The sequence below is a fragment of the Neolamprologus multifasciatus genome, chromosome 6, assembly GCF_963576455.1.
Source record: "Neolamprologus multifasciatus chromosome 6, fNeoMul1.2, whole genome shotgun sequence".
Taxonomy (NCBI): Eukaryota; Metazoa; Chordata; class Actinopteri; order Cichliformes; family Cichlidae; genus Neolamprologus; species Neolamprologus multifasciatus.
In genome coordinates, this window is record NC_140444.1 from 24,651,603 (window position 1) to 24,676,667 (window position 25,065).

Here is a 25,065-nt window from a genome sequence, read left to right on the forward strand (position 1 = left end):
TGGCCAAGGAATGCATTAATAAGAGAATGTTGCATACAGCAAATATTCATGTGTCTATGAATATAAGTGTTTGAAAGAGGATATGTTCATATTATTTTCCACATGTGAAATTGCAGATGGATACGAAACACCAGTTTTCACCAAGGTGTCACACGTGATTTTTGAAGTACTAAAGTAAGAACCAGCCAGAGCCCGGTAGGTCAAGACATCAAGAAGAGAAAATGGGGCTGGATAGGCCACACACTCCAAAAACCATCCGACAACGTCACAAGGCAAGCACTGGACTGGAACCCACAAGGAAAAAGGAAGGAAGGAAGACACAATTTTTCTTTTTTTTTTCTTGGTAGACCACAGTGGAATCAAACTAAATCAAAGAATGAAGAAGTGACTGAAGCAGTCACATGATCAGTAAACACAAGGCACCCAGTTCCATTGGGACCCAGAGATGCCCATAACATAACATTAACACTGCCATGTGTGATAGATGACGTGATATGAGATATGTGATATGTTCACGAGCTGTTTCTCACCTTCTCCAAATTTTCCCTTCACATCATTCTGTTTTCATTTTTCCAGAGTTGTTTTGTCTGTTAGTTTTCTTTTTTCAGAACTTTGCAGGCACTTTAAGTTTACAGGGAAAGTCAAAGTTGACCTTCTTGTTTTAGAGTGTAACCAGTGGTTTGCACCTTGTTGTGTATTTAGATTCATAAAGGCGTATCTTTATTCCAGTCAATGATACATCTCATCTCCCTGAGAGTGTTTTTAACTTGCTTAGATGTTGTGAAGTTTTTTTAACCATAAAAATAATTCTGTCATCATGCACTTTAATCCAGTGTTGCTCAGCTGGCCAGTGCATTCCTTCTTTTTAACAATGGAACAGATTGAGTAGGCTCCAGATCTCTTTGGACGTCATATTGAGAGTTTTAGTGAAAAGTGACAAATCAGCATTTGGAATCCAATTCAGATAATTTATCTGCTAAATCATGGAATAAAAGAGGAACACATTGATTGAATTGACTGTTTGGTTTTAAAAAAGTCTCGTTGTCCAACAAGTTTTTATATTTATATATAGTTAAGTCTTCAAGTCTTTAAAAAACTTCCACAAAAAGTGATATGTTTGTTATATCACTATGTGCTGTCATTGTTTTGTGTGTATCATTTTTTTATTGTACATAAAACAGACAGGTTTGTAAAAGTTGGAAGAAAAAAAAAAAACAGATTCAAAGTTATCATAACAGACAGTCAAAGACATTCCTACACATGCATCATGTATAGAACAAGAAAAAAACAGAGACACTCGTAATCACACTTACATTGTTTTTAGGTTACAAAATAGCACTGGTCTCATATCTGCTGGGTATATAGTTTACAATATATTGATACCATCCATTTCACATCCACAGAGTAAAGATTAAAAAAAAAATACAATGATATAGTGTAAGCAACAACTGACTCATCTCCCATTTTCATTACTGTAGCCCTCAGTCTTTAAAGCTGTACCTTAAAAGAAGGCTTCAGCCTTCACCATTCACTGGAGTGTTAAAGTGCAATATAGCAATATAGAAAGGTTAACACAATCAGAAAGAGCCACACAGATCAAAAAGAAATAGCACACCCTGGTTAAGCTACCAGTAATAAAACAATACTGGATAAGGCTTTATTTTACAAGTCCAATACTTCTTGAGGATTTCTCTTTTTTGAAGAGGAAGGAAAAATGATTTGCAAACAATTATTGGGAAAATAGAGTATTGATGATACGTGATGATTCATTTCAGGTAAGTTCAGAGATAATCGCACTACAAGCAAGCATAAACTAAACTACATATTATTTATATTACATGCATCATTAATGAAACTATTTTTATGTAAAATATGTAAGTTTGTTGTTCAATGTAGTTTGATTTTGATTTTTAAAATGTGGCAGGTGGTGATCGATCGTGGCGATCGTGGCTATGGGGCGATCGTGGCTCAAGAGTTGGGAGTTCACCTTGTAATCGGAAGGTTGCCGGTTCGAGCCCCGGCTCCGACAGTCTCGGTCGTTGTGTCCTTGGGCAAGACACTTGACCCGTTGCCTACTGGTGGTGGTCAGAGGGCCCGGTGGCACCAGTGTCCGGCAGCCTCGCCTCTGTCAGTGCGCCCCAGGGTGGCTGTGGCTACAATATAGCTTGCCATCACCAGTGTGTGAATGTGAATGGGTGGGTGACTGGATGTGTAAAGCGCTTTGGGGTCCTTAGGTACTAGTAAAGCGCTATACAAATACAGGCCATTTAACTAGTTTCTATTGACACTGACCGCTTTCACATGAAGTTTAAGAGGAGCTTTATATTTTCCCCAAAATTGTTGCAATTACATTTTTTCTTTCCAGAAAACATGTTGGAAATTATTTAAATAAGTAATAAAGGTAGAGGTGCGTTAAACAACGTTGAAGTTACAGTTACTTTAACTTCAACATTGTTGTTTTGATGAAGGTGTTGTTTTCTTCATCAGGACACAAACTCTTATTAGATGAAATAAGCTGACATGTCTTCGGTGTTTGGGTTCATTTATTCCCCAGAGAAAGTTGTTAGTAAAATGCTGTAAACAGACAAAACTGAGAGACCTTCATCACACAGTTTAAGTTGCTCTCTAACAAAAAGGCCTTAAACTGTGGAAAACCTTGTTTTTATTTTTTATTTTTGAACTTGGCAACACAACCAAAGCCCAGCCATGTAGCACTGTAAATAAATGCACTTTGCTTTACTTTGTCATTGTACCAACTAAGCAAACAATTAGATGGAAGCCTTAGAGACATGATGAAAAGAAAATCCAAGAGTTTAAAATATCAGAGGGTAAAACAAACAACTTTTGGGTATGCCTTTGTATTGTGCTGTTCGATTTTTAGCCTGAGCTCATGTAGCATGAGGGGATTAACGATCCCAGTAAGCTGAGATTTCAGCTGCTATGTCTCTAGTGAAAATCAGGTTCTTTGTTAACCTTCATGTCCTCAACACAAAAGAAATGCAGTCTGTCAGATGATTTAAAAGTCTGATTTACTTTTATTATATAAGTGCTTATAAAAATGGAAATTTGTGAAATCTTCCAGTTAAGCGAGGAAACTTAAAAACTGTCAAGCTTACACCTGCAGGTATTATATCAAAATGAAAAACTGCAGACACAACCTGAATATTTTAACTTTTACTAGAGTGTAGTGATCATAGCTATCAAATAAAGAATTACAATATAAGCCTCCTAACACCAGTTATTTCTGAAACTTAGATATTTGCACATACAGATATTGACTGACCAAAGCAAGAATGAGTTTGATCATATGCCTTAAATAATAGAGTCAGCTGCAGGAGCTCTTGGAAATGACTAAAGAGAGAACCAGCAGTTAGAGCCCGATGGCTCCAATGACTGAATCGGTGGGTTTGTGCTTCTTCAGTGTGCATGGCTGCAGGAATGTGAGAGGAAATGGACCCAAATGAGCTTTAAATTCAACTATTTGTACATTTACGAGACCTTCTTTAAAAAGCAATTAATCTAAAAAAAACAAAAAAACTAGATGAAAAAGCAACAACAACAAAACAATAAATGTAATTGCATTAACAGTCAGCTTCCACTCTGGAGCCCATGCTGAGTTAGCTACATTCTTTTTTCAAAAACAGTCTTTTTAGAGTAGTGTTGAATTTGGGATAAGGAAAAAAAAATTATTGATAAAATGCTGAAAATAATTATTTCATAATCATAATAATAATTTCATAATTTTGACCACTTGGTGGCAGCAGAATCAATTAAGCAGAACACAATAAACTTCAGTCTTGGTCTCCATCTGATCCCGATAGAATAATTTTTTGTGTCATTTGTTTGGCTCTGGGCAGGTAGTCTAGACTGAGGAGAGATTCTCTGAAAACAAATGATCCTCTGAGAGCAGTGAGAGCAAATCAACTGTAAGACAATGAGCTCAAACCATAGTCTGTATATAAATGATGGACATGACTGCTATGATGTAACCCGCTGGTTTGAGTCCTGTTTTGGAGCCTCGAGCTGGAAGTAAGAAATGGAGGAAAAGGAAAAGGAAAGGAGCTGACCGGCAACCCAACGATGCTGCACAATCTCAAGGGATCATTTTCTCATAGACTTTTAAGCATTCAGAATTTCCCTTGCCCCCTGCTGGCCATTAGAAAGAATGCGGGTTTAAGGCACTGTCTTCACTTACACAAATGGGGAGGTTTGTCCATTTTTTATATACAGACTGTGGCTGAAACTCATTGTAAAGTTTCAAAACACTGAAGAGTTTAGGGTCTTCACTATAACAACACATTTGTTAATAATATAAAAGAATCTGTTATAGTTGCTATATTTTTGTACCTATTCATGGGCTAAAGCACTGAAGCTATGTTTTACCATAAGTTGTCACATGCCTTCGCAATGAAAATATTTAGTTATATTAAATTCAGAACCATTTTTGTACATGTGCTTCCAAACTGTAGTAAGATAGCTGTCTTATTTTTAACATTTCCAAATGCTGTTTATTTCTTTCCACTTTTTTTGCAGATCCATGCTAAACACCCTGTGAGAAAGGTACATCGATGCTGTTTGGCAAAACTAGCCAGTTTAGTGTAAACTCACTCCAAGACTGTAAATGTTTCCATGCTGGTAACTGTTCATGCCAGGACAAAGAAAAAAAATGCTTGGGGCAGAGAATTCCTTGAATGAACCCGAGCCCTGCCTCCTTTATTATCTAACACAGTCTTTTCAACTGACATAACTTATTGCCCTGATGTTATTTATTAGGGTGATAATCACGAAAAGATTTAGTGTAGTTCCAGCTTGTCAGCGAAGGCAATTAACTTTAATGACAAATAACAATGGCTAATATGCAAAAGACAAGCTTGGCACAAAGACTTGTTGACATATTTATATTGGCTGGTTTGTGTAGGCTTGTATAGGGAAGTGTGCACAGTGGGAGAAATTGGTAGTGACAACTGCTATAGCTACAGCTACAGCTGTGTTTAGCAGCAGTGAGAACATGATCCCTTACTTCACATGTTGTGAATAATTAGCAGCAGTTTCAGCAGGGCAGAGAGTGACATCACTTCAAACTGCTTAGGACAAGCTATGATTGTCAGATGTGAGGACAGAAACATCTAGCTTGTGTTTGCTCATTTGTCTCTCCATGACAGGAATATTTAGTCGGTAAAGTCGAAGTTTTAAAAACTGAGAACCACAAAATAGTAACAAAAACAATTACACTGAGAAATTCTGAAATTACAGCTCGTGTGCCTTCATATTCCAAATTCTTAATGTCATGCGACGACAACAGAGCTAACATTCAAGTCTGAAGCTGAAGAAGTGCTGGTGGAAAGTCACACCAACTGTTGGAGAATCAGAAGAAAACCACTCAGCTGCTCTCCTAATGCGCTATGCAGGTGCACGCCATATCAGTACAACTTCTGGATTTGTTGGCAGTGATCTTGTACCAGGAAGTCAAAGAATCCACTCGTATTTTTCTATTGATTAAAGCTGGAAAATGGTCTGCAGAAGGCCTTGCTTTTTCTTCGGCAGCAGGTTTGGTTTGTCTCACTCAGGACAAACAACTGTGAAGGGCTCATACACCTCCAGAGTTACTGTATGTGTAGTTTGGATGGTTTCAGGATGTGAAAAGACTGAATGTACAAACTGTTGGTCACCACATGGTGAGGGGTGTGACTAGCCATCCTGGCATCAGGAAATGAGCGAGCTAAATATCCATAGATGCAGGGATTAATCCGTTTTTTTAGTCAAGTGAAGAAAGAACCAGGTATTTTGTGCTGCTATCACTTGTATTGCTCATTTACATTCATCTTCAGCCAGGTCACTTCATCACTGGATAATCTTGGGGAGCACCCTGATCACCCAGTCCTGCTTTTTTCCTCCTTGTCCTATGAGTTTTGTGCTATTTGTCTCAGCTCTGATTGGCTCTGGACTTGGTGGCATCACATTCCTGTTCAGTGGATAGGTCTAATTCAGACATGCCTACCTCAATGCCCACGATGATTGAAGTGTCTGAATCACTGCTGAGTGGAGGCTGGTGCTCACCTGAAGGGCAAGAGAGCAAGTTGATACATTAACTGACACATCACCGGCAGCTGAGTCTTTAATACTTTTGGCTAATGTCATCGCCACTAAAACATGTGGTAACTGATTTGTCAACCCTTTTTTTTAGAGCCAGCAGAAACATGTTGTGAACACACTAACAAGGCACCTTTGAATGAATATAGAAAAGTTGCAATTCATGAGAAACATTACCATTTAGAGTGGCGCTTTGGACATCTGTTACATGTAAGGCTTACTTTTACTCGCACTTTTCCAATGGAGAGTAAAATCTGTGGCTCTTAAGCTGCAACTAGTTCATTAATTGTGTCAGCTGTTTAGAAGCCAGCGGGAAATGCAAGTTTTAGATTACTCCTTCATTTTTGTCACAGTGTTGTCACATTGCTCTGTCTTGGCATCAGGCTGCCATCTGTTCAGTAACTTTATTCTGCAACTTGACAAGAACCCAAGGGGCTATACGCCGGGCTATAGTCCACCAAATTCTGGTTTAGGTCCGGGGCTTTGCTGGAGACAGAGTTAGGAGGTTAGGTGTGTGCATGAGGACATACACAAATATCCCATAATGCCGTTCCAAATTAAATACAAGGGCAAAATGCATAGTGTGAAGGCTGCGGTTAGTTCACGCCTGACGCATCTCTAATTCTGGGGACAGATTGGCCAGGTTTTAATAACCTGTTGGGGCAGTGTGTGAGGATGCGTTCATGACCTTTATCAACGTGTAGCGCCTGCACTGCACTCACTCGCGACACAGAGTCATCCGATGGTGACTGTGGGGAGGAGTTACAACCCCATGGCAGAGTATATGGTAGTTAACACAGAACCTTCTTCCAGCCCAAAGTTACTCGCCAGGTGGCAAGGACCCTTTGTGGTAACTCGGAGGGTGGGGGTCCTAGACCGTGAAGTGGTATGGTCAGACAGGGGAGGAACCACACAGATATATCACCTCAACCTCCTCAATGCATGGAAAGAAGCCCAAACCGCTTCCCTGGTGAGTCTGGCGACGGAAAGAGATGAATTGGGCCCGGAGGTGCAAAATTCCACCATTTCCGCCCCCTTCTGTTGTGATGGCCATCTCACACAGGCCCAGATAGCAGATTTTGAATTTTGAAACGCGCCCTGGCATGACAGTGCATTCACAGCCCTACAGGTTACCTGAGCATAAGAGACAAACTGTTTAGAAAGAATTGGCTGGAATGCTGAAAATAGAAGTGATAGAAGACTCACACAGCGCCTGATGTAGCCCCATAGTTCTTGTGTTGAAGAAAGATGGCTCTATACGGTTCTGTGTTGACTACCACAAGGCGAGGTGTCACAGTCGGATGCCTACCCAATGCCCCGCGCTGATGAGGTCCCTGGACTGGAGAGGCACTGCTCACTTTTTCACAATGCTGCATTTAACCAAGTGCTACTGGGACATTCCCTTGTCTGCAGAGTCCAAGAAACTGTCTGTACGGTTTGTACTAACAAGAGAAGGTGATAGGGGCATGTGATGGGGTGTGATATGTGGCTCAGCTGCGTAACTTGGCTGTAACAAGTGGTTATTGGAGTTACTTTTGCCTTTTACTCAAAGGAGTATGGACATTCTCCCATGATATTTTCAGCCAGAGAAGTACCACTTACTAGATATTTTAGTTTACAACTATTTAGCTCACTGGTTTGGCACCTGGACGGTCTTCTGCTACTGCTGTAGTCTATGTGCTCTTCTGCACACCTCACTTGTAATGAGTGGTTATTTGAGTTACTGTTTGCTTTCTGTCAGCAAGGCATTGAGAACTGGCACGCACTGGATATTTTCTCTTTTCAGGCCCATCCTCTGTAAACCCTAGACATTTTTGTGTGGGAAAATCATCAGCAGGTCATCAGTTACTGAAATATTAGCCCATCTCATGCCAACAACTATATATATATGATTCCACATTCAAAGTCACTTAAATCCCCTTTCTCTCCCATTCTGATGCTTAGTACAGTAGGCTGTTTTGGCCATGTCTATGCATAAGTGCACTAATAACTATAATATACTAATAATTAACTGCATTAATGAACAGTTGGTGTAACCCATAGATGTGTGTGATGTTACCAAAGAGGACTGAGCAACCTTCCTACCACCAACCTTGAAAAACTGCATGCAAGTGTGCAGAAAACAACTGGTGCTGTCATACAGACAAATGATGCTCTCAAATGTTTTTTTCCCTTCTCTCCTGCTGAACTGTGGAGAGGGTTTCGAAGCAGAAAATGAAGCTGGGAATTTTAAAAGAATAGAATAGCCCTTCATTGTCATTGTACATGTATAATGAAATTGTGGACATGTGTAGAGTGTTCCAAAGTATGCTTCAGTGCTTATGTGATGGTTGAATGCCATCCATCAGATACACAAATGTGAAAAAGCAGATTACTTTTGCTCAAGCTCTTGTTTCATTTTAAACAGAAACAGGTTTGTTCAACAACTAACAATGTTTTCAGTCTTCATATAAGCACGTGAGCAATGCATTAAGACAGAAGTCCAGAAATCAGGGTCTTTTTACCTGCACTAAATGGCTGACTGGAAAGAGTGATAGTTACATTACTAGTCCTGCTAATTACTCAAGGTAAAGAGCAACATGACTGGCACTTCATCACTGCCAAGCCGCTACAGCAGAAATCCAGGGCAGATCAGCTTGTTTATCCCGTGCTGACTCCCTGTCAGTGCCATCATCTGTTTGCGCACTGGTGCACGAGCTGCAACATACGATTTATTCGGTCCGATTTACATTCTCATCGCACTCGACTACGATCTGTGCCTCTGGCAAACTAATATAGTACCTCTCAATTAACTTGTTATGTGCAAGTAAACATAAGCATTAGTCATAAACTTAAATCAACAGGTTTATGATACTATGCTTTGCAAGTAGGAAAAATTGTGAAACACTATTGGATTTATTATCATATAAAGAAAGAGTAACAAAACGCCTTCTTTGTTTTTTCGTCAATTTAACAGCTGCTTAAAAAAAACATGCTGCTACAAAAAAACACTTAAACTCCCCACTCCCTGTTTTGGTAAAATATAAAAAAGTTTGGCATCAGAGATCATGTTCAGAAAAACACATAAGAGCTTCTGCATGAACTCACACCCATAAACACACGCTGCAAAGTGGCAACACCGCAGCCCTTAGGTGATTATATAAGTTACAGAAATGCAATGAACGAAGGGTTTAGGTAGGTTAGTTAGTGACTTTCTTGAGTTTTTCCTCTTGTTTTTATCTTAGACAGGAGGACTTGAATTGGGAAACACTGACCAAGTGGCTACTGACCTCATGTATATTTAATTTGAAAACATTCAAACATGGATGCATTAAACGTCACAAAGGGCAGGCTGTTGGAAAACAGATTTTCTTAATTGTGTTAAAGTAAGTGTGAATTAGCACTGGATTGGAGGAAGTACTCAGATATCAGTACTTTTGTATATTACATACACAAAAAAAAAACCCTAAGCCTCTCTAAGATGCTCTTTTTCTACTCACTTGTGTAACTGACCTGTTGCCAAATAACCAAATTAATTTTTCCTACAGCTGTTTCTTTTCCACTTACTTTTCCAGCACTTTGTTGCCTCCATCCCAACTTTTTTCACGTGTTGCTGCCATCAAATTCAAAATGAGCCAATATTTTTCTTAAGATATGAGTTTATGACAATCTTTGCATTGTTTTTATTTACATTTTACACAGAATCTCAACTTTTTCAGAATCAGGTTTGTACTGTCCACCACTGTCACAGGCTGCTATAAGTAAAAAATGTCTGTACGCACTGCTGGCAAAGATACGGCTCTCCCCCGCCTGAAGCGTTGACTCTGTCTCAGGATGGAGCGCCGGCAGGTCTATTCCTCTTTCTGCTGGATCCAACACTACCGAGCTCTCGTTAACTGTGATTTCGCTCGCTCCACTAATAGGGTTAGTAGGCGGACCTCCGACAGACATCTCGTAGTCTGGAGGAACCTCATCCGAGCAGTCCGCGCTAAACTGGAACATATCAAAGGCATCCTAATGTCTTTATCACTGTCAAAGCTTTATGTAAGGTTTGATTAGTTACATTATCACTTTATCATTATCACTGTGTGATAAAGCAAAACAACCCACTGGGATTCCCAGGGCTTTGAGGATGTTCATTTTGCACATGGGACACGTTCGGTGGTCTTGGAGCCACGGGTCTACACAGTGCTTATGGAAGAAATGTCTGACCAAACAAGACAGCAGTGCAAAAAACACATATATTAAAGTGCATGTGACTTTTTCTCCACAGAAAATATATATATATGTAAGGTATAAATAAAAGTTACCTGCATGGTAATATCCTCACAACATCATTAGGCTTATAACCTTCAATACAAACTGCACAGTTGTCAAAGTCCGACTCTGTTTCCTTAAACAAGACAGAAAATAAGAGGCCAATGAATTCTTTAAAAATGATCGAATTCATGTCATGTAATTCAAACATAAATAAGAAGACTTTTGTGGCCGTATGTGTACTTTTAGACTTGCGTTACCTTGTCTCCTCTTTTGATAGTGCGTAGCTGAAGTTTACTCATGGCTTTTTTGGCAGCATCTCCCAAACGCCTCTGTATGAAAAAGACACAGATACAAAAAAAATTACTTTATTAACAACATATACATATATATATATATATATATATATATATATATATATATATATATATATATATATATGTATATATATATATGAACAATTCAGGAATTTAAATGGTCTTTTAAAACAAAGTAGCCTTGGTTAATAGTGTGTATTGGCTTACAATGACAAAAAGCTGATAAAGTTTCATCTTTCTTGATGAAATCCACTAAGATCAACCGTGCTGTTCCTCGTACTATGTGATGCTATCTCGTCAACATGGAACAAAATCACAGCACCTTGTTAAAGGAAGAGTTTGGACCCGCTTTTGAAGGCAACAGGGTGTCCAAACCTGTACGAGCAAGGTGTACCCAATAAAGCGGCAGGTGACCATGTGAAAAACACTTGATGTTACTTGACTTGATTGGTTGTCTGCTTTTGTATAACAATAAAACAGATTCAGAAAATGTTTCAACTAATTATGTTGCTGCAAAGAGGCTAGACTAAAGATTTCAAAAGCAACCAGAAGATCTCACCAAGTAAACATCAGACTGAATTTGAAACGTTTTCAAAAGTCTCAGCAATAAAAACGACAGATGTGTGAATAAAGGAGTCATTAGTTAAAGTGTAGATATAGATACACGGCATATATGTTAATGACCCCACTTCCACAATCTGGATTAAAACAAAAACTCGATTCATGGAGTTGTATTATCATAACAGACAGTCGTGCTTGAACTGCTCCAAGTCTGTCTCACATTATGAATTGAAAGCAGATTTGTTCATTATTGCAGATGTACCCTTTTTTACAACATTAATCAGTATAATTCAAATTGAAAACACAAACAATAGTTGTCACAGCCACGGCCCCTATCATAACAGCCGTGGTGACGGATCATCATTACAGACGTCACTACAATGTCAGAGCAGCCCATTCATAAAGAGATGGCAAAAAACCCAATAAGAAAGGTATTTGCACAGTTTGATGGTTCACTGGGCTGCCATGCTCGTGTTCAGCCAGGTGTCAGGCTAATTTTGGATCTTTCCTTACGTTCACACTGGAGCAGGGCCATATGGGAAAATCCACCACACGGCTGCAACACTATCCCCGTCAGAAACACATCGGCTGCACACAGACATACCTGGTTGCGATCACGTGCGTTAGCGTAGCGGAACCTCTGGATGTAGTAGAAGACGAGCCAGGCGAGGGAGATGATCATGAGGACGATGAAGGAGATGGACACAAACACCACGGACGTTCTGCTCACGTACTTCTGCAGGTTGCGGGTTCCTATAGTGATCTGCAACATGATCACGATGCGCTGCTCGAGCAAGGCCACGATTTCACGGCCTTTACGCTCCGGGATCATGATGGCCACAACATCGCCTGTGTCTACACAACACGCAACACAGGAAGTACAAGTTGAGACATTCAGGAGATGAATCAGTGCTGCAAGTGAGGAAATAAAATAACTCTTTATCTTGTGCAAAATGTTTACTTTTAAAATATTGATTTATTATTTTCTAACACAAAAATACTTGCTCATGGGGGTCAAATGACTGTCGGGGTTTTCTCTGTTTTCTTTGTACTATTGTAGGCTCTTTACCTTACGATATAAAGCACCTTGAGGCAACTGTTGTTGAGAATTGGCTCTATATAAATAAAACTGAACTGAAAACCTTTCTTTTCTTTTTGTTTTCTTTGTTCTTTTTTTAAAAACAAACTTTAAAAAGTTTGAAAGTACAGGATTTTATTATTTATCTGGTTGAAATCCATTTTAATATAGTTGACTTTGTTTTGAGTACAATTATTTTTTGCTATTTGTATATATTTAAATACAGCGCTTGTGTAGCACTTATTTCATTGCTTAGTAAAATTAATTTAAATATCTAACAATAAATCATCAAGTGAAAAGTTTTTTGATGACAATTTTATTTTGTTTGCAAAAAAGTATACTTTTGTTATTATTTAAACTCTTATAGCCTAATGCACATAACAAGGTCATAATAAAATAACGTGATATTTAGAATGATTTATTATATGTACAAAACATACTGCCATATGTTGAAAATACACACTTTATACACACTTCATAGAATCATAGTTTCTAGTTAAATCATTAAGGTGACCTCGGTGGATGGAAGCCAGATATAATGGATTGTTAACATGACCTCACTCTACACACCTACAAAGCTTTTTTTAGAATTCATTCAAAGCTGTTCGAGCAATCATGAGAGTGATGACACACGCACGCAAACGCCACCAAAATGTAACCTCCTTGGTGGAGGTAGTAATGGCTATTCACAGGGCAAACAACAAATATTTCCTTTTATACAAAAAAACTGGAGTTAGGCAAAACAGTATGCACCGATAAATCCAATAAAAAGGAAAAACAAAAGCAGATATTTGCATACAGCACACAGAGTAGGCTACAAATCATTAGACTACTTTATACTTTACAGAGAAAATTGCCACACATTCAACCACAACCCGAGCATTTAAAAACGGTGCTTCAGAGCAGAGGAGGTGCTAAAACTCTGCCGACTCAGACTGGTGTGTGCTACAGTAAAGAGGAATCTTGAGCAGGCTGCTGGGAGCTTAGACAAGACAGATGAACTAAAGCCTCACTCTCAGTGTCGGAGGCTTCCTGCCAGCAACCATCTGTTGATTTGCTTGTTGTGCACAATGAAGGATTATGTAATACAGACGCTCTGAGCATCTCTCATTAAGGGAAAGACTTTAAATTGTACTTTGAGCTGCTTTTTTTTTTACAGTTTTCTACTGTCTTTAAACTACTTGCTGTTCTTGTAAAACACACACGATTTTTATATACGAGAATGCAGTGATGCAGTGATTTGTGAAAGACTCCCAGGGAGAAAGGATATATTTACAATGTCTGATTTTTATGGGTTTTAGTATCAGATGACATTGTGCTTTGTATAAGCCTTTTAACGCAACTACAATTAGAGTAATTAGCGGGGTGGCTGCTCAGCAGTGGTCGAGCGGCTCCTCCTGTTCACATGATCCACGACCAAGATACTGAACAACAGAGTTTGAATGTGTGCGTGTTAGAAAAAAGGCATAGATCAAAATTGCTGTATGAATGTGCGCATGATTGGGTGAATGAGCTTGTAGCGGGAGGAGGTTTAGGTAACCACCCTGAGTATAAAGGTCCTACATAAGTACCGGTCCAGTTATAATTTTGAAGGCATGGAACATATTTATAAACTGGAAACTCATATGCCGTAACATTGCTACATCATTCATCATTCTTAAGTACTTGTACTTGTAGTTGTACAGGGAATTACATTACATTTTAAAATTGTTGTAATGAACCATTTATGATTTTAATTACTACTTTAAGTCACAATTTTCTCATCTGAATCATGTTACGTTGAATATTGTGACATTGGGCCACTTTAGAACAGCCATTTAAAACAAACCTGCGCATGTGTTTGGATTGCAGGAGGAAGCCGGGGTACCCACAGGGAACCCACACAGGTACAGGAAGCACATGCAAGACCCTGCCGCCCGGCCTTCTGAATGATCAATATTAAATACTACATAAAAAATATTTACCTAATTCCAGACTTAAAATCAATCTTTTATAGACTCTGAAATGGGGACATTTGTATCTGTTCTGAAAATCCAGCATTAATCTGCCCTGTGTGATGAGGAAATGACACATTGGACAAAATGACCATAGAACTCAGTTTCTAGGGACACGCTCCCCATGGTGGGTCACACCTTGTATCTGTCACTAGAGAGAGTGGCTTTAACACACTCACACTACCATCCCAACAAGCATCTCAAATACACCGAGTAGTGTTTAAATATAACAAACGATGGCGATAATGACAGTGATTTAAATGCTATGAATCCATATCAAAGATAGCATGAGAGTAATAATAATAACTCCCAGTCAACAGCTTCTATATTTTACACGACAAAAGATTAAAGAGTCGAAGTTTTAGTGATTTATGTCAGGATCAGCAAAGTGAGTTTCAAGACAAGAAGCTTAAAAAAAACCAAAAAAATAAATAAAAAAAACAGGAAAAGTTTTTTTTTTTTTTTTATTTATCAGGATTCATCACTTAGTGTTTAAAGTGCATGGAAAGAACTGGGCATTATATTCATCATCCAACTAGCAGTGTTTTCAATATTAGCACAAACACAAATATTAGATGGCAGCTTTCTCATAATGAGCTTATTCGTGCTAGAGTTTCTAAAGCAAACAATACTTTAAAAAAATGAGAGAGAAAACAAAAGCTTTTATTTGGACTGAAAACAGATGGTAATATCCGGCTGCACACAACGTTATGTTCAGACTCTAAAGGCCACTTGCTGTCACACTTCTTTATCTGAGTCTCTCCCTATGAGTCTCCTCACGCTCATAAAAGTTTCACATAGGATGAAGACAGTTTTAAAGTTTTTAAACAGGAGTTTGAACTAAGCTTTACTTCCCCAATAATGTAAGGTAATTCTCTCTACCTGATAACATACGTAATGCTTCCTGTTTTGTACGCCTATTTTTCAATCTGTAACCTTAGAGACACAGGCTCCCGGCCTGCAGATTTATGGTTTTATTAAGCATGACCATATGGTAGAGGGGAAAAGTCACTGTGATACAACATTTGCCTTTGCAAACACAAGATAAAACTGCACCACATCTTGTTAAACGGTAAACAACTTGAAATATAAAACTGCCCAAATCTGTAGACCTTTAAACAACCGTGTACGGGCAGCATAATCTTAATAGCTAACAGAAACGAGAAAAGGCATAACAGGGCAAGTAAGGTTTCCCTAAGCCTCGACACTTATCTCCTTCTTCTGCTCACAGTGACGCAGTGAGAGCAGATAAAAATAGCTGCTTCTAAAAACAGGAGGGCAATGTCGGAGACTGAGGCTGAACTAGTGAAAGATCTGTGTCTTTCAGACCCACTTGGCCAAAATGTGGAAGCAAAGAGTGGATTAATACTGAATGGGGTTAATTTAGTTGGCACCAGCCTGTCCGGGCTGTGTGGTTAATGTCTTTAAAAGGATCTAGGCCTCCTGTAGACATCGCTGAGGCACTGATTGCCATAGATTTACATCTTTATTAACAGCAGTGGACTGAAGGAAAACTAGCTGTGACACAAAGCAGATGCTGTGGCTTTGACAGAAAACAGCAGTTCCATTAAACATATTTAAGCCAAATTTTCAAACACACACACAGAGACAAAAAGAGTAAAATGACAAAATTATGTCATTTTGATGTGACAGCATATGGTAGCACTCTGTCATAGTAACGCAACACATTTGCCAGCTTGGGAGTGTTTCAGTAGCTAAGCTGCCAGAGCAGTGATGGCAAGATCTGACATGAGAGCACAGACTGTGAAGACTGAATCTGAATCAGCTATCAAAACTCACATTCTGCCTGTGGATGACGGCTACTGAGCAGGTATTGTGTTTTGCATCCATAATATATGTGGTCCCACTCTCTTAATACCACTCGATAACTGGAAAAAGACTAATTTGAAGCTCAAACCTATGTAACTCTGCACATATGAACCTATGAGATAATGAATGTTGGACATCTCGGAACGACTAGTTTGTTTTTCTGTTTTTTTTTCATATGTGCCATGATCTGAATGGTTGGAAACAACAGTAATAATTTTACAGAAGTGAGAAATCCTTGTTTACATAAATGAATAAGTTAATTTCTACATGGGTTATTCAGAAACCCAAATTATATCTTTAAAGTTGAACAAAGCATTTAGACAAATCAGGCTTGAGAAGAAAGACTTAAACCGGATAATGGCATGCCGAGTTTCTGCCTCTAGCAGCTGTGGATTTTACAGCCCAGCTGTGTTGGCTCTGGTCTGCCCTTCTTTCTCTGGCAGCAGCTTCATTATCCATTCTACATATTAGGACCTGTGTCTTTGCCACAGCCCTCTCCATTACCTTCCTTCCTCTCTACCAGCTTTATCGCTGTACCTCTCCTGGCTGCCTTTTCTTTTCTCTTAAAGATGCCTTAGTTTATATTTATGTCAAGGTTGGAAACAGGGCAATAGTTAAAAATAGATTGGTGCCTTTTATCTGATGCTCCAGGTAAACCAGGTCTGCACACTGGAGTCTTTGTGAGAAACAGAGGAGGAGCAGAGGATGTTTAATGGTCATATACCATCAACACACAGGCTGATTGAAAAAAAGTAAAACCTTAAAACTTTGCTGTGGGAAAAAAAAGTCACATCTATGAAGCAGCAGCAGTCCAATGTTGGTATCCAATGAGTTCTGGATGCCACTGTTTGGTAGGAGACTGATGGTGGTGGTTGGAGTGAACCAAAGCAGTAAAAAAGAAGAAAAAAATAAGTACGGAAATAAAAAAGCAAAAACATTTTTTAAGGAGATGAAAGAGATCTGAGAGTTAATAACAGTCTTGTGGCACTAGCAGCAGTTTTGAAATTACATATTAATATAGATATAATATTAATTCACCCAGCTTTATCTCTGTGCTCCTCTAGTCCATCCAGCCCAGGGTCCTACATCATACCTGGTACGACATAGTATGAGTCACACAACATGTGTGACAAAAGGAAATAAAACACTCACAGATAAATTTCCTGTCCTCTGCTGTTTTAAATGTTCGTTTACAGTGATTTGTAGGTTCATTTACAAAACTTAAAAATAAAATGACATGAGTAAGTCACAGGATGAGACATACAAGTCTCGTGAAACTTACACCAACATGGCCTACAAGTAGTTTTTATACATCTCCTTTCTGTGTGGACTGATCAGTGTTTTTGACTATGATTTGCATTTTTAGTTTGAACATCTGTTTCTGTACAGATCCTTTTGTCAAACAGCCTTCGGGCACCGTGTTGTCGTCTGCAACAGCCAAAGATTTAAGAACTACAGGAGAAGGGAACTGCAATGTGAGAGGAATAGCAGGAATTTTCCCTTTGACTTACATTATTGATTTTTAGGGATTGTGGGTAAAACTAAAGATCTATGATCCTCTTTCAATGTGACTTTGAGGGGTAGATAAAAAAAATAAACAAAAAACAAACACTACAATTGTTCTACAAAGCTGTTAGCATGTAAATTATTCTGCATGGGGTGCTATTTAAACAACCCTGTTTGTCCAATTACCGTTAATCAACACGACACTTCTGGCAAAACAACGAGGAAAGACCTGACACTAAGAACACAAAGTGTTGTTTTCATGAGATTTTTACACGGATTATGTCATCAAAATGTGATGGGTGTGTTATTTGATCATTTTGCATTTACTCGCTTTAGTCTTTAAGTGCTTGCTTTGCATGTACTGACTGTGTTACCAGTCAAAAGATTGGTTTGCTGTTCTTTAGTGTCACACTGAGGAGCGATTGTCAGACTATCCTTGTCTTACACTTTCTGAGAGTCTAGAGGCTCTTGTCTTCTTTGATTAAATGCAAATACCTTACAAAGTGGGGACTCTCCATTCAATAACAAACTGGTTTGATCGGTTTCAAGACTGAATAGCCATGGCTAACTTAAAACTCGGTTTATACACATATAATAAAGAAAGTTGTACTCATCTTCTTCTTCTGTGACGGTAAAAACAAACCCAAACCAACATAGCTGGGATGCTGTGTAAAATGTAAATATAAACGATGCAATGATTTGAAAATCTAACAAAACCGTGTTTCAACCTGAACAGAACTTAAAAATAATGTAAAATTTTAAAACCTTTTATTTCATGAATAACTTGAAGACTTTTTGAATATCTCATCATCTACAGGACATAAGATCATCAAATTATTCTGAGAATCTGGAGAAATCTCAAACTCAAAATCAATGGATGCCCATGATATTTGGGTCCTCGGGCGGCAGGGCATCACAAACAGGCATGATTCTACTCTAGAAATCATTATGGGCTCAGAAACCCTTCCAGGAATCATCATTATTATCTGTGCACACCGTTCACTGTGCCATCTGCAAACACAAGTTGAACAATCTCTGTCATAGAAAGAAGCCATGCGTGAACATGATCCAGGAACACCGCCGTCGTCTGTGGACCAAAGATCGTTGAAAATGAACTGAGGCCAAGTGAAAAAACTGTTCTGTGGTCAGATGAATTGAAATTCGAAATTATTCTAGGAAAACATGAATGCCCCATCCTCTGGACTAAAGAGAAGAAGGACCATCTGGATTGTCATCAGCATTCAGCTCAAAAGCATCTCTGATAGATAGTATGGGGCTGCATCAATATGAAGCACATCTCCAAAAGCACCATGAGGGCTGAAAAGTACAAAAGAAGAAACTATACCAAAGCAGATTATAGTAAAGTTATAGAATCCTATAACAGACAAGAATGGGACAACATTCATGGCCCAAACATCCAGCAGCTCGTCTCCTCAGATCCCAGATGTTTACGGACTGCTGTTAAAAGAAGAGGGGATACTGCACACGCACACTGGTTTTTTTTCTTAAAACTGTAAATTTTCTCAAATTTTGTGTTTTTTGTGTTCTAAAAATGTGGATAAGTGAGGGGTTTGACATTTACAAATCAATGCATTTTGTTTTTACTTCCAAAGCATAACTAGTGCTTCTTCAGAACAGCAGGTGAAGCCCACTCAAAGTCATCCTTTACACAGATGGCTTATTTTCTTTTCCACGGTATTTCTTATTTATTTACAAAAAATGTGGGGAATAACTTTCAGCATATGTAAGGACATTAACCTTATTTAAAATACTGTTTTTATAGCTTTACTCCATCATCATCTGCACTGGAAGCTGATTATTGTGTTTTATTTCTTAGCTAGAATTTGTAGTATGCTTTGAGGTAACCAAACAAGATTTATCTGAGGAATAAAGTGTCAAACAATGAGAAGAAGCAGAAGCTCAAATGGACAATCTGTGACCATTGTTCTCAAGCTCTTTGTGGCATGCAGCACTTTGGAAGCTGGAAAAGTTTTCCCTACACTTCCCACCATGTTTTTAATCAGCAGTTGACAAAAAAACAGCAGACTCTATGCCCCACAGTTTGAAACCCACCCTCATTTACAGTGGGGCAAAAAAGTATTTAGTCAGCCACCGATTGTGCAAGTTCCCCCACTTAAAATGATGACAGAGGTCAGTAATTTGCACCAGAGGTACACTTCAACTGTGAGAGACAGAATGTGAAAAAAAAAAAATCCATGAATTCACATGGTAGGTAAATCAGGATGGAAAATAAGTATTTGGTCAATAACAAAAATACAACTCAATACTTTGTAACATAACCTTTGTTGGCAATAACAGAGGTCAAACGTTTACTATAGGTCTTTACCAGGTTTGCACACACAGTAGCTGGTATTTTGGCCCATTCCTCCATGCAGATCTTCTCAAGAGCAGTGATGTTTTGGGGCTGTCGCCGAGCAACACGGACTTTCAACTCCCGCCACAGATTTTCTATGGGGTTGAGGTCTGGAGACTGGCTAGGCCACTCCAGGACTTTCAAATGCTTCTTACGGAGCCACTCCTTTGTTGCCCGGGCGGTGTGTTTTCGATCATTGTCATGTTGGAAGACCCAGCCTCGTTTCATCTTCAAAGTTCTCACTGATGGAAGGAGGTTTTGGCTCAAAATCTCACGATACTTGGCCCCATTCATTCTTAACACGGATCAGTCGTCCTGTCCCCTTGGAAGAAAAACAGCCCCATAGCATGATGTTTCCACCCCCATGCTTCACAGTAGGTATGGTGTTCTTGGGATGCAACTCAGTATTCTTCTTCCTCCAAACACGACGAGTTGAGTTTATACCAAAAAGTTCTACTTTGGTTTCATCTGACCACATGACATTCTCCCAATCCTCTGCTGTATCATCCATGTGCTCTCTGGCAAACTTCAGACGGGCCTGGACATGCACTGGCTTCAGCAGCGGAACACGTCTGGCACTGCGGGATTTGATTCCCTGCCGTTGTAGTGTGTTACTGATGGTGACCTTTGTTACTTTGGTCCCAGCTCTGCAGGTCATTCACCAGGTCCCCCCGTGTGGTTCTGGGATCTTTGCTCACCGTTCTCATGATCATTTTGACCCCACGGGATGAGATCTTGCGTGGAGCCCCAGATCGAGGGAGATTATCAGTGGTCTTGTATGTCTTCCATTTTCTGATGATTGATCCCACAGTTGATTTTTTCACACCAAGCTGCTTGCCTATTGTAGATTCACTCTTCCCAGTCTGGTGCAGGTCTACAATTCTTTTCCTGGTGTCCTTCGAAAGCTCTTGGCCATGGCGGAGTTTGGAGTCTGACTGGTTGAGGCTGTGGACAGGTGTCTTTTATACAGATGATGAGGTCAAACAGGTGCCATTCATACAGGTAACGAGTGGGGGACAGAAAAGCTTCTTACAGAAGACGTTACAGGTCTGTGAGAGCCAGGGATTTTCCTTGTTTGAGGTGACCAAATACTTATTTTCCACCCTGATTTACGAATAAATTCTTTACAAATCCTACCATGTGAATTCATGGATTTTTTTTTCACATTCTGTCTCTCACAGTTGAAGTGTACCTCTGGTGCAAATTACTGACCTCTGTCATCATTTTAAGTGGGCGAACTTGCACAATCGGTGGCTGACTAAATACTTTTTTGCCCCACTGTATGTATGCTTCTGTGGAGTAATAAAAAAGTATAGCTTAGGAATAAAACATACAGTATATATATTTATCCCAACCTAATAGTATTCCACTAATAACACATCTGGCAAATATATGGCCATATCTGATCGAGGAGCTCCTCGGGTGTAACACACTGATAACACATTAGGCTTGATGTGATTGCAGTGAAGCAGAAGAGCTTGCAGGCTTCACTGCAGGGATGAAAGCCACTGATCTTGGATGGAGACTTAATAAGATGAAGATTAGTTGCATGTGGGCTTTCAGGGCTCAGTAACACAGCCGGGACTATTTTGTAGTAGATTATCTGTTCTGCCTGAAGGAGTCTGGGACAGTGTTAGGGAAAAGAGTTGGCATGCTGTCTCTTACCTGAGTGGGACATTGTTATGGTGTCATTAGCGCTAGTGGAGCCCACGTTGTATATGACAACTGCAGAGGCGTTGTGGTTTGCGACATTACGGATTTTCTCCCGGTAAGTGCAATTCCCCGCAGCTACCAGCGCCACCCAAGGCGTGTTTGGAGGGGCAGGAGGGAACCTGATGTTTGGGTCGCACCCCTGTCTGTCCTGCAGGAGGGCCGGCACCAGGACCAGACCTCTAGCTTCTTTCTTAGGGGAGTGCTCGCCATACCGACCGCACTCGGTTTTCTCCGTCCTCACCTGCGATGTGACGGGGTCCAGGTAGGTGATGTTAACGAAAGCTGTGTACCACTCCTCCTTCTCTGCAACCGTGAAGTCCAGGCACAGCAAGTGGACGAAGCAAAACGACACCAGCCACGTCGAGAGAGCCAGACTGCGGCAAGCTCGGATGAGGGACGGTGCCATTGTGCGGCGGCTGCTGCTCTTTTTTGGGAGGGAGGATGGATGGCGAGCTCCGTGTGTCCTCCTCCACCTCCTCCTCAACGCAGAGCTCGCACCAAACCCTCTTTTAGATGCTTCAGAAATGTATCAGACCCACATAACGATCAAGATGCCAGGCGGCAACCCGAACAGGCCAAGTGTGAAAAGAGTTTGTCCACGGTACACCACCACCTGCAGGAGAAGGCGACTCTGTGTTGTTGTTCCCCGTCAGCTGTTTTCCTTCCTTGCCCAGGACTGGCTCGTTGCTCATCAGCACGTGTCCTGGGCGTGGACAAGATGCCGCTGACCGACCACGACGTCATGTGATAAATCAACACAGCAAATTCAAAAGTGTTAAATGTTTTGGTGTTAGTAGTCTTAGAGTTAATTTTACTCTAAGTAGAGTCACATGCTTTTAATGTAACTCTGAGGTGTAAAATGATAGTAGTTAAAATCGAGTGTTAAAAATGAGTGTTTCTATTTCAAATCTGGAGGTGTTACAATGGAAACATTAACTCTTGACCTCTTAACTCTGAACTCCTAGAGGGGCTATGACACTAATAGAGTAAATTCACAGACTCCGCCCCCAGCACGGCTCCGATCGAAGCTGAAGTGAAGCCGTTTCAGAACATTTTGCTCTACATATTTGAGTTGTTTGCCATGCTTGGTAAGTCATTTTTTCAAAGATTGTTTCAATTATTATTATTAGCTTTTACTTCTGTGGCTCTTTGGAGTTGAGACAAAGCTGTAGTGATGGGCAGATGAAGCTTCATGAAGCACTGAAGCTTTTCATCCAATTGGTTCACCCTAGTGCAAAGCTTCTTGAAGCTTCATTTGCTCTAGCAGGACACCTACTGGACGTAAAAATATTAGTTGGCATGAATTTGAAGAGTGTGGCCTTTTGCACACAGCCTGTAAATGTCAACAACAAAAGGAGTGTGTAAAACATGTATATTGTAGTGATGCAGTATACTGTGTATATTTATACTGGCAGTATGGAAAATGATTATTTGGAAATGCTTAAAATGGAAATGATCATTTACTGTGAGGTGAGGTGTGGTTGGGGTGTGGACAGTGGTTGTGCTTTTGTAACATTGAGGTATGGACAGCTACACACTGAGGCCTCAGTCCTGCTTGTTCACATTTTATTCAGTAAAAACTAAATTTTCACTTCTTTTATGACCTTTTTAGTGGGGAGAACATAGCTAGGATTTAATGATTTAACAAATCTTTTAAATCCTTTGTCCTCCACAATGCTAAATGGCTGGGAGTCCTCAATCACCATGCTAACCAGGTCTTCATCTATTTGAGATTGCTCTGCTGAGGAAAGACAACAAAAACAAAGCACAAATATAAATATCACACACGTAACTTATTGCATTGTATAATATTGTTATATCATTTAGTAACATTACAGCATGCTATATTATCATGGCATTTGATGGCTCACCTGGTCTTGCTCCATAATCGGTGTTCCCCTTATTCTCATGCAAAGCTCTGTAGTGCCTAAGCATGGATGAGGTGTTGTTGTTATATCCCAGCTCCCTGGTACATAGCAAACACTTCACCTTGTACAAAAGTAAAGACAGCTTAACATATGTTTTATTGCACCATCAGTATTATGAAAATACATCTTCTGTAGAAATTTACATACCTTGTTGGGAGGAATAAAATCAAAATGTTCCCACACAGGGGAGGACATCCTCCTCTTCTTAGCTGGCTCCATTCTCTCCTGACTTTCTCTCCTCACTCTCATAAACCTCCAAACTCTCACTAACCACAACTCTCCATCAAACACCCACATCTTGAAAGAAGTTCGAGGAGTTTATATCGCTGTCATAGCTCGCGGCAAAGTTCGAACCACTTCCTGAACCAGTCACGTGGTACAGCCGGGCCGCGAGGCTTCGGACGTCATCATTTTCAGCTCCTCCCATAAATGAAGCAAGCCTCGATACGCGCATCGCGGAAACGTCCCCTCAATTACTCGACACAAGCTTCGAAGCCTCGATACAGAACGTCACATCACTACAAAGCTGTGTGAAAGGCATTAGCCATGTTGCTCGCTGATAGCACCGCTCGCTGTTTTAGCTAGCTGAAAGGTATTGTTTTCGGCAAATACCACAGCCTTGAAAAAAAGCTTGCATGTGAATTTTCGGTTAAATTTTTTGGTCAAATACACCTAAAACAATGTCTAGAATGTGAAATGTTGGTATAATGGTGCTACTTGAAGCCTGAAAACGATCTCCCATAAAAAACGAGCAAACAGCAGTAGCAGATGTCCTGACTGAGTTCTACGTTAGCATTTAGATCCCTCCAGAGTTTTGTGCACACGGTTTAGGTAAAAATGAAAAAGGTTGAGGTTTTACATTTAGTTCAGTACTACCTGTTGCCTGTGTCCTTATCTTTTGGGAAAATACTTTACACAAGTAATGTCTCAAAAAGGATTCCTTTTTTTTTTTTTTTTTTTTTTTTTTTTACTGTGCTGCAATTGATTTGTGCCATTAATTAGTGTCAACTAATTTTTATTCAATCTCCACATAGGATATGCTTGTGAAGATGGAATATGGGGGAGAGCAGAAGTGCGTTGAAGTTCCACAAAGTGATGAATGAAGGACATGCATATTGTATTTTGTATTTATTGAAATAAGTGATGAGAATGCTGTTATTTGCATTTACCAGCTCACCTATGTCAGACCTTTTGATAAACGAAATTCTAATGAAAGTGAGAACATGTACACTGTTACATCTTTCAGAAAATGTTTTGAAATTGTGGTGCACAGTTCAGAATAAATGTTTTTCAAAAACCATTGCGTCTTTTTAGTAAATGTTTATTTCCAAAAGAAATTTCTAGAAGTTCAGAACAGTAAAATTCCCGCTTTTTAGAATTAATTAGAAGATAACTCTTACGTAGTTAAACTAAAATACTCTTTGAGAGTTAATATATA

General features: G+C 39.6%; 1 protein-coding gene across 1 annotated transcript; it reads right to left on the bottom strand.

The window, feature by feature from the left end:
- Positions 1-1,357: 1,357 nt before the first annotated feature.
- Positions 1,358-22,394, bottom strand: rnf150a (ring finger protein 150a). The gene is made up of 7 exons (XM_085162507.1): positions 21,652-22,394; positions 11,809-12,059; positions 10,587-10,658; positions 10,380-10,462; positions 10,180-10,276; positions 9,852-10,062; positions 1,358-6,057 (listed from the first exon to the last, which is right to left on the bottom strand). The coding sequence occupies exons 1-7, from the start codon at positions 22,103-22,105 to the stop codon at positions 5,924-5,926; spliced, it is 1,302 nt and encodes a 433-aa protein (XP_085018633.1). The 5' UTR covers positions 22,106-22,394; the 3' UTR covers positions 1,358-5,923.
- Positions 22,395-25,065: the final 2,671 nt, after the last annotated feature.

Coding starts and splice junctions, on each gene's coding strand:
- rnf150a (XM_085162507.1), bottom strand. CDS start 22,105: ATGGCACCGTCCCTCATCCGAGCTTGCCGCAGTCTGGCTCTCTCGACG. Junction 12,060..21,651: donor CATAACAATGTCCCACTCAG/GTAAGAGACAGC, acceptor CGTGTTGTGTAG/ACACAGGCGATGTTGTGGCC. Junction 10,277..10,379: donor GTGAGGATATTACCATGCAG/GTAACTTTTATT, acceptor TTGTTTGGTCAG/ACATTTCTTCCATAAGCACT.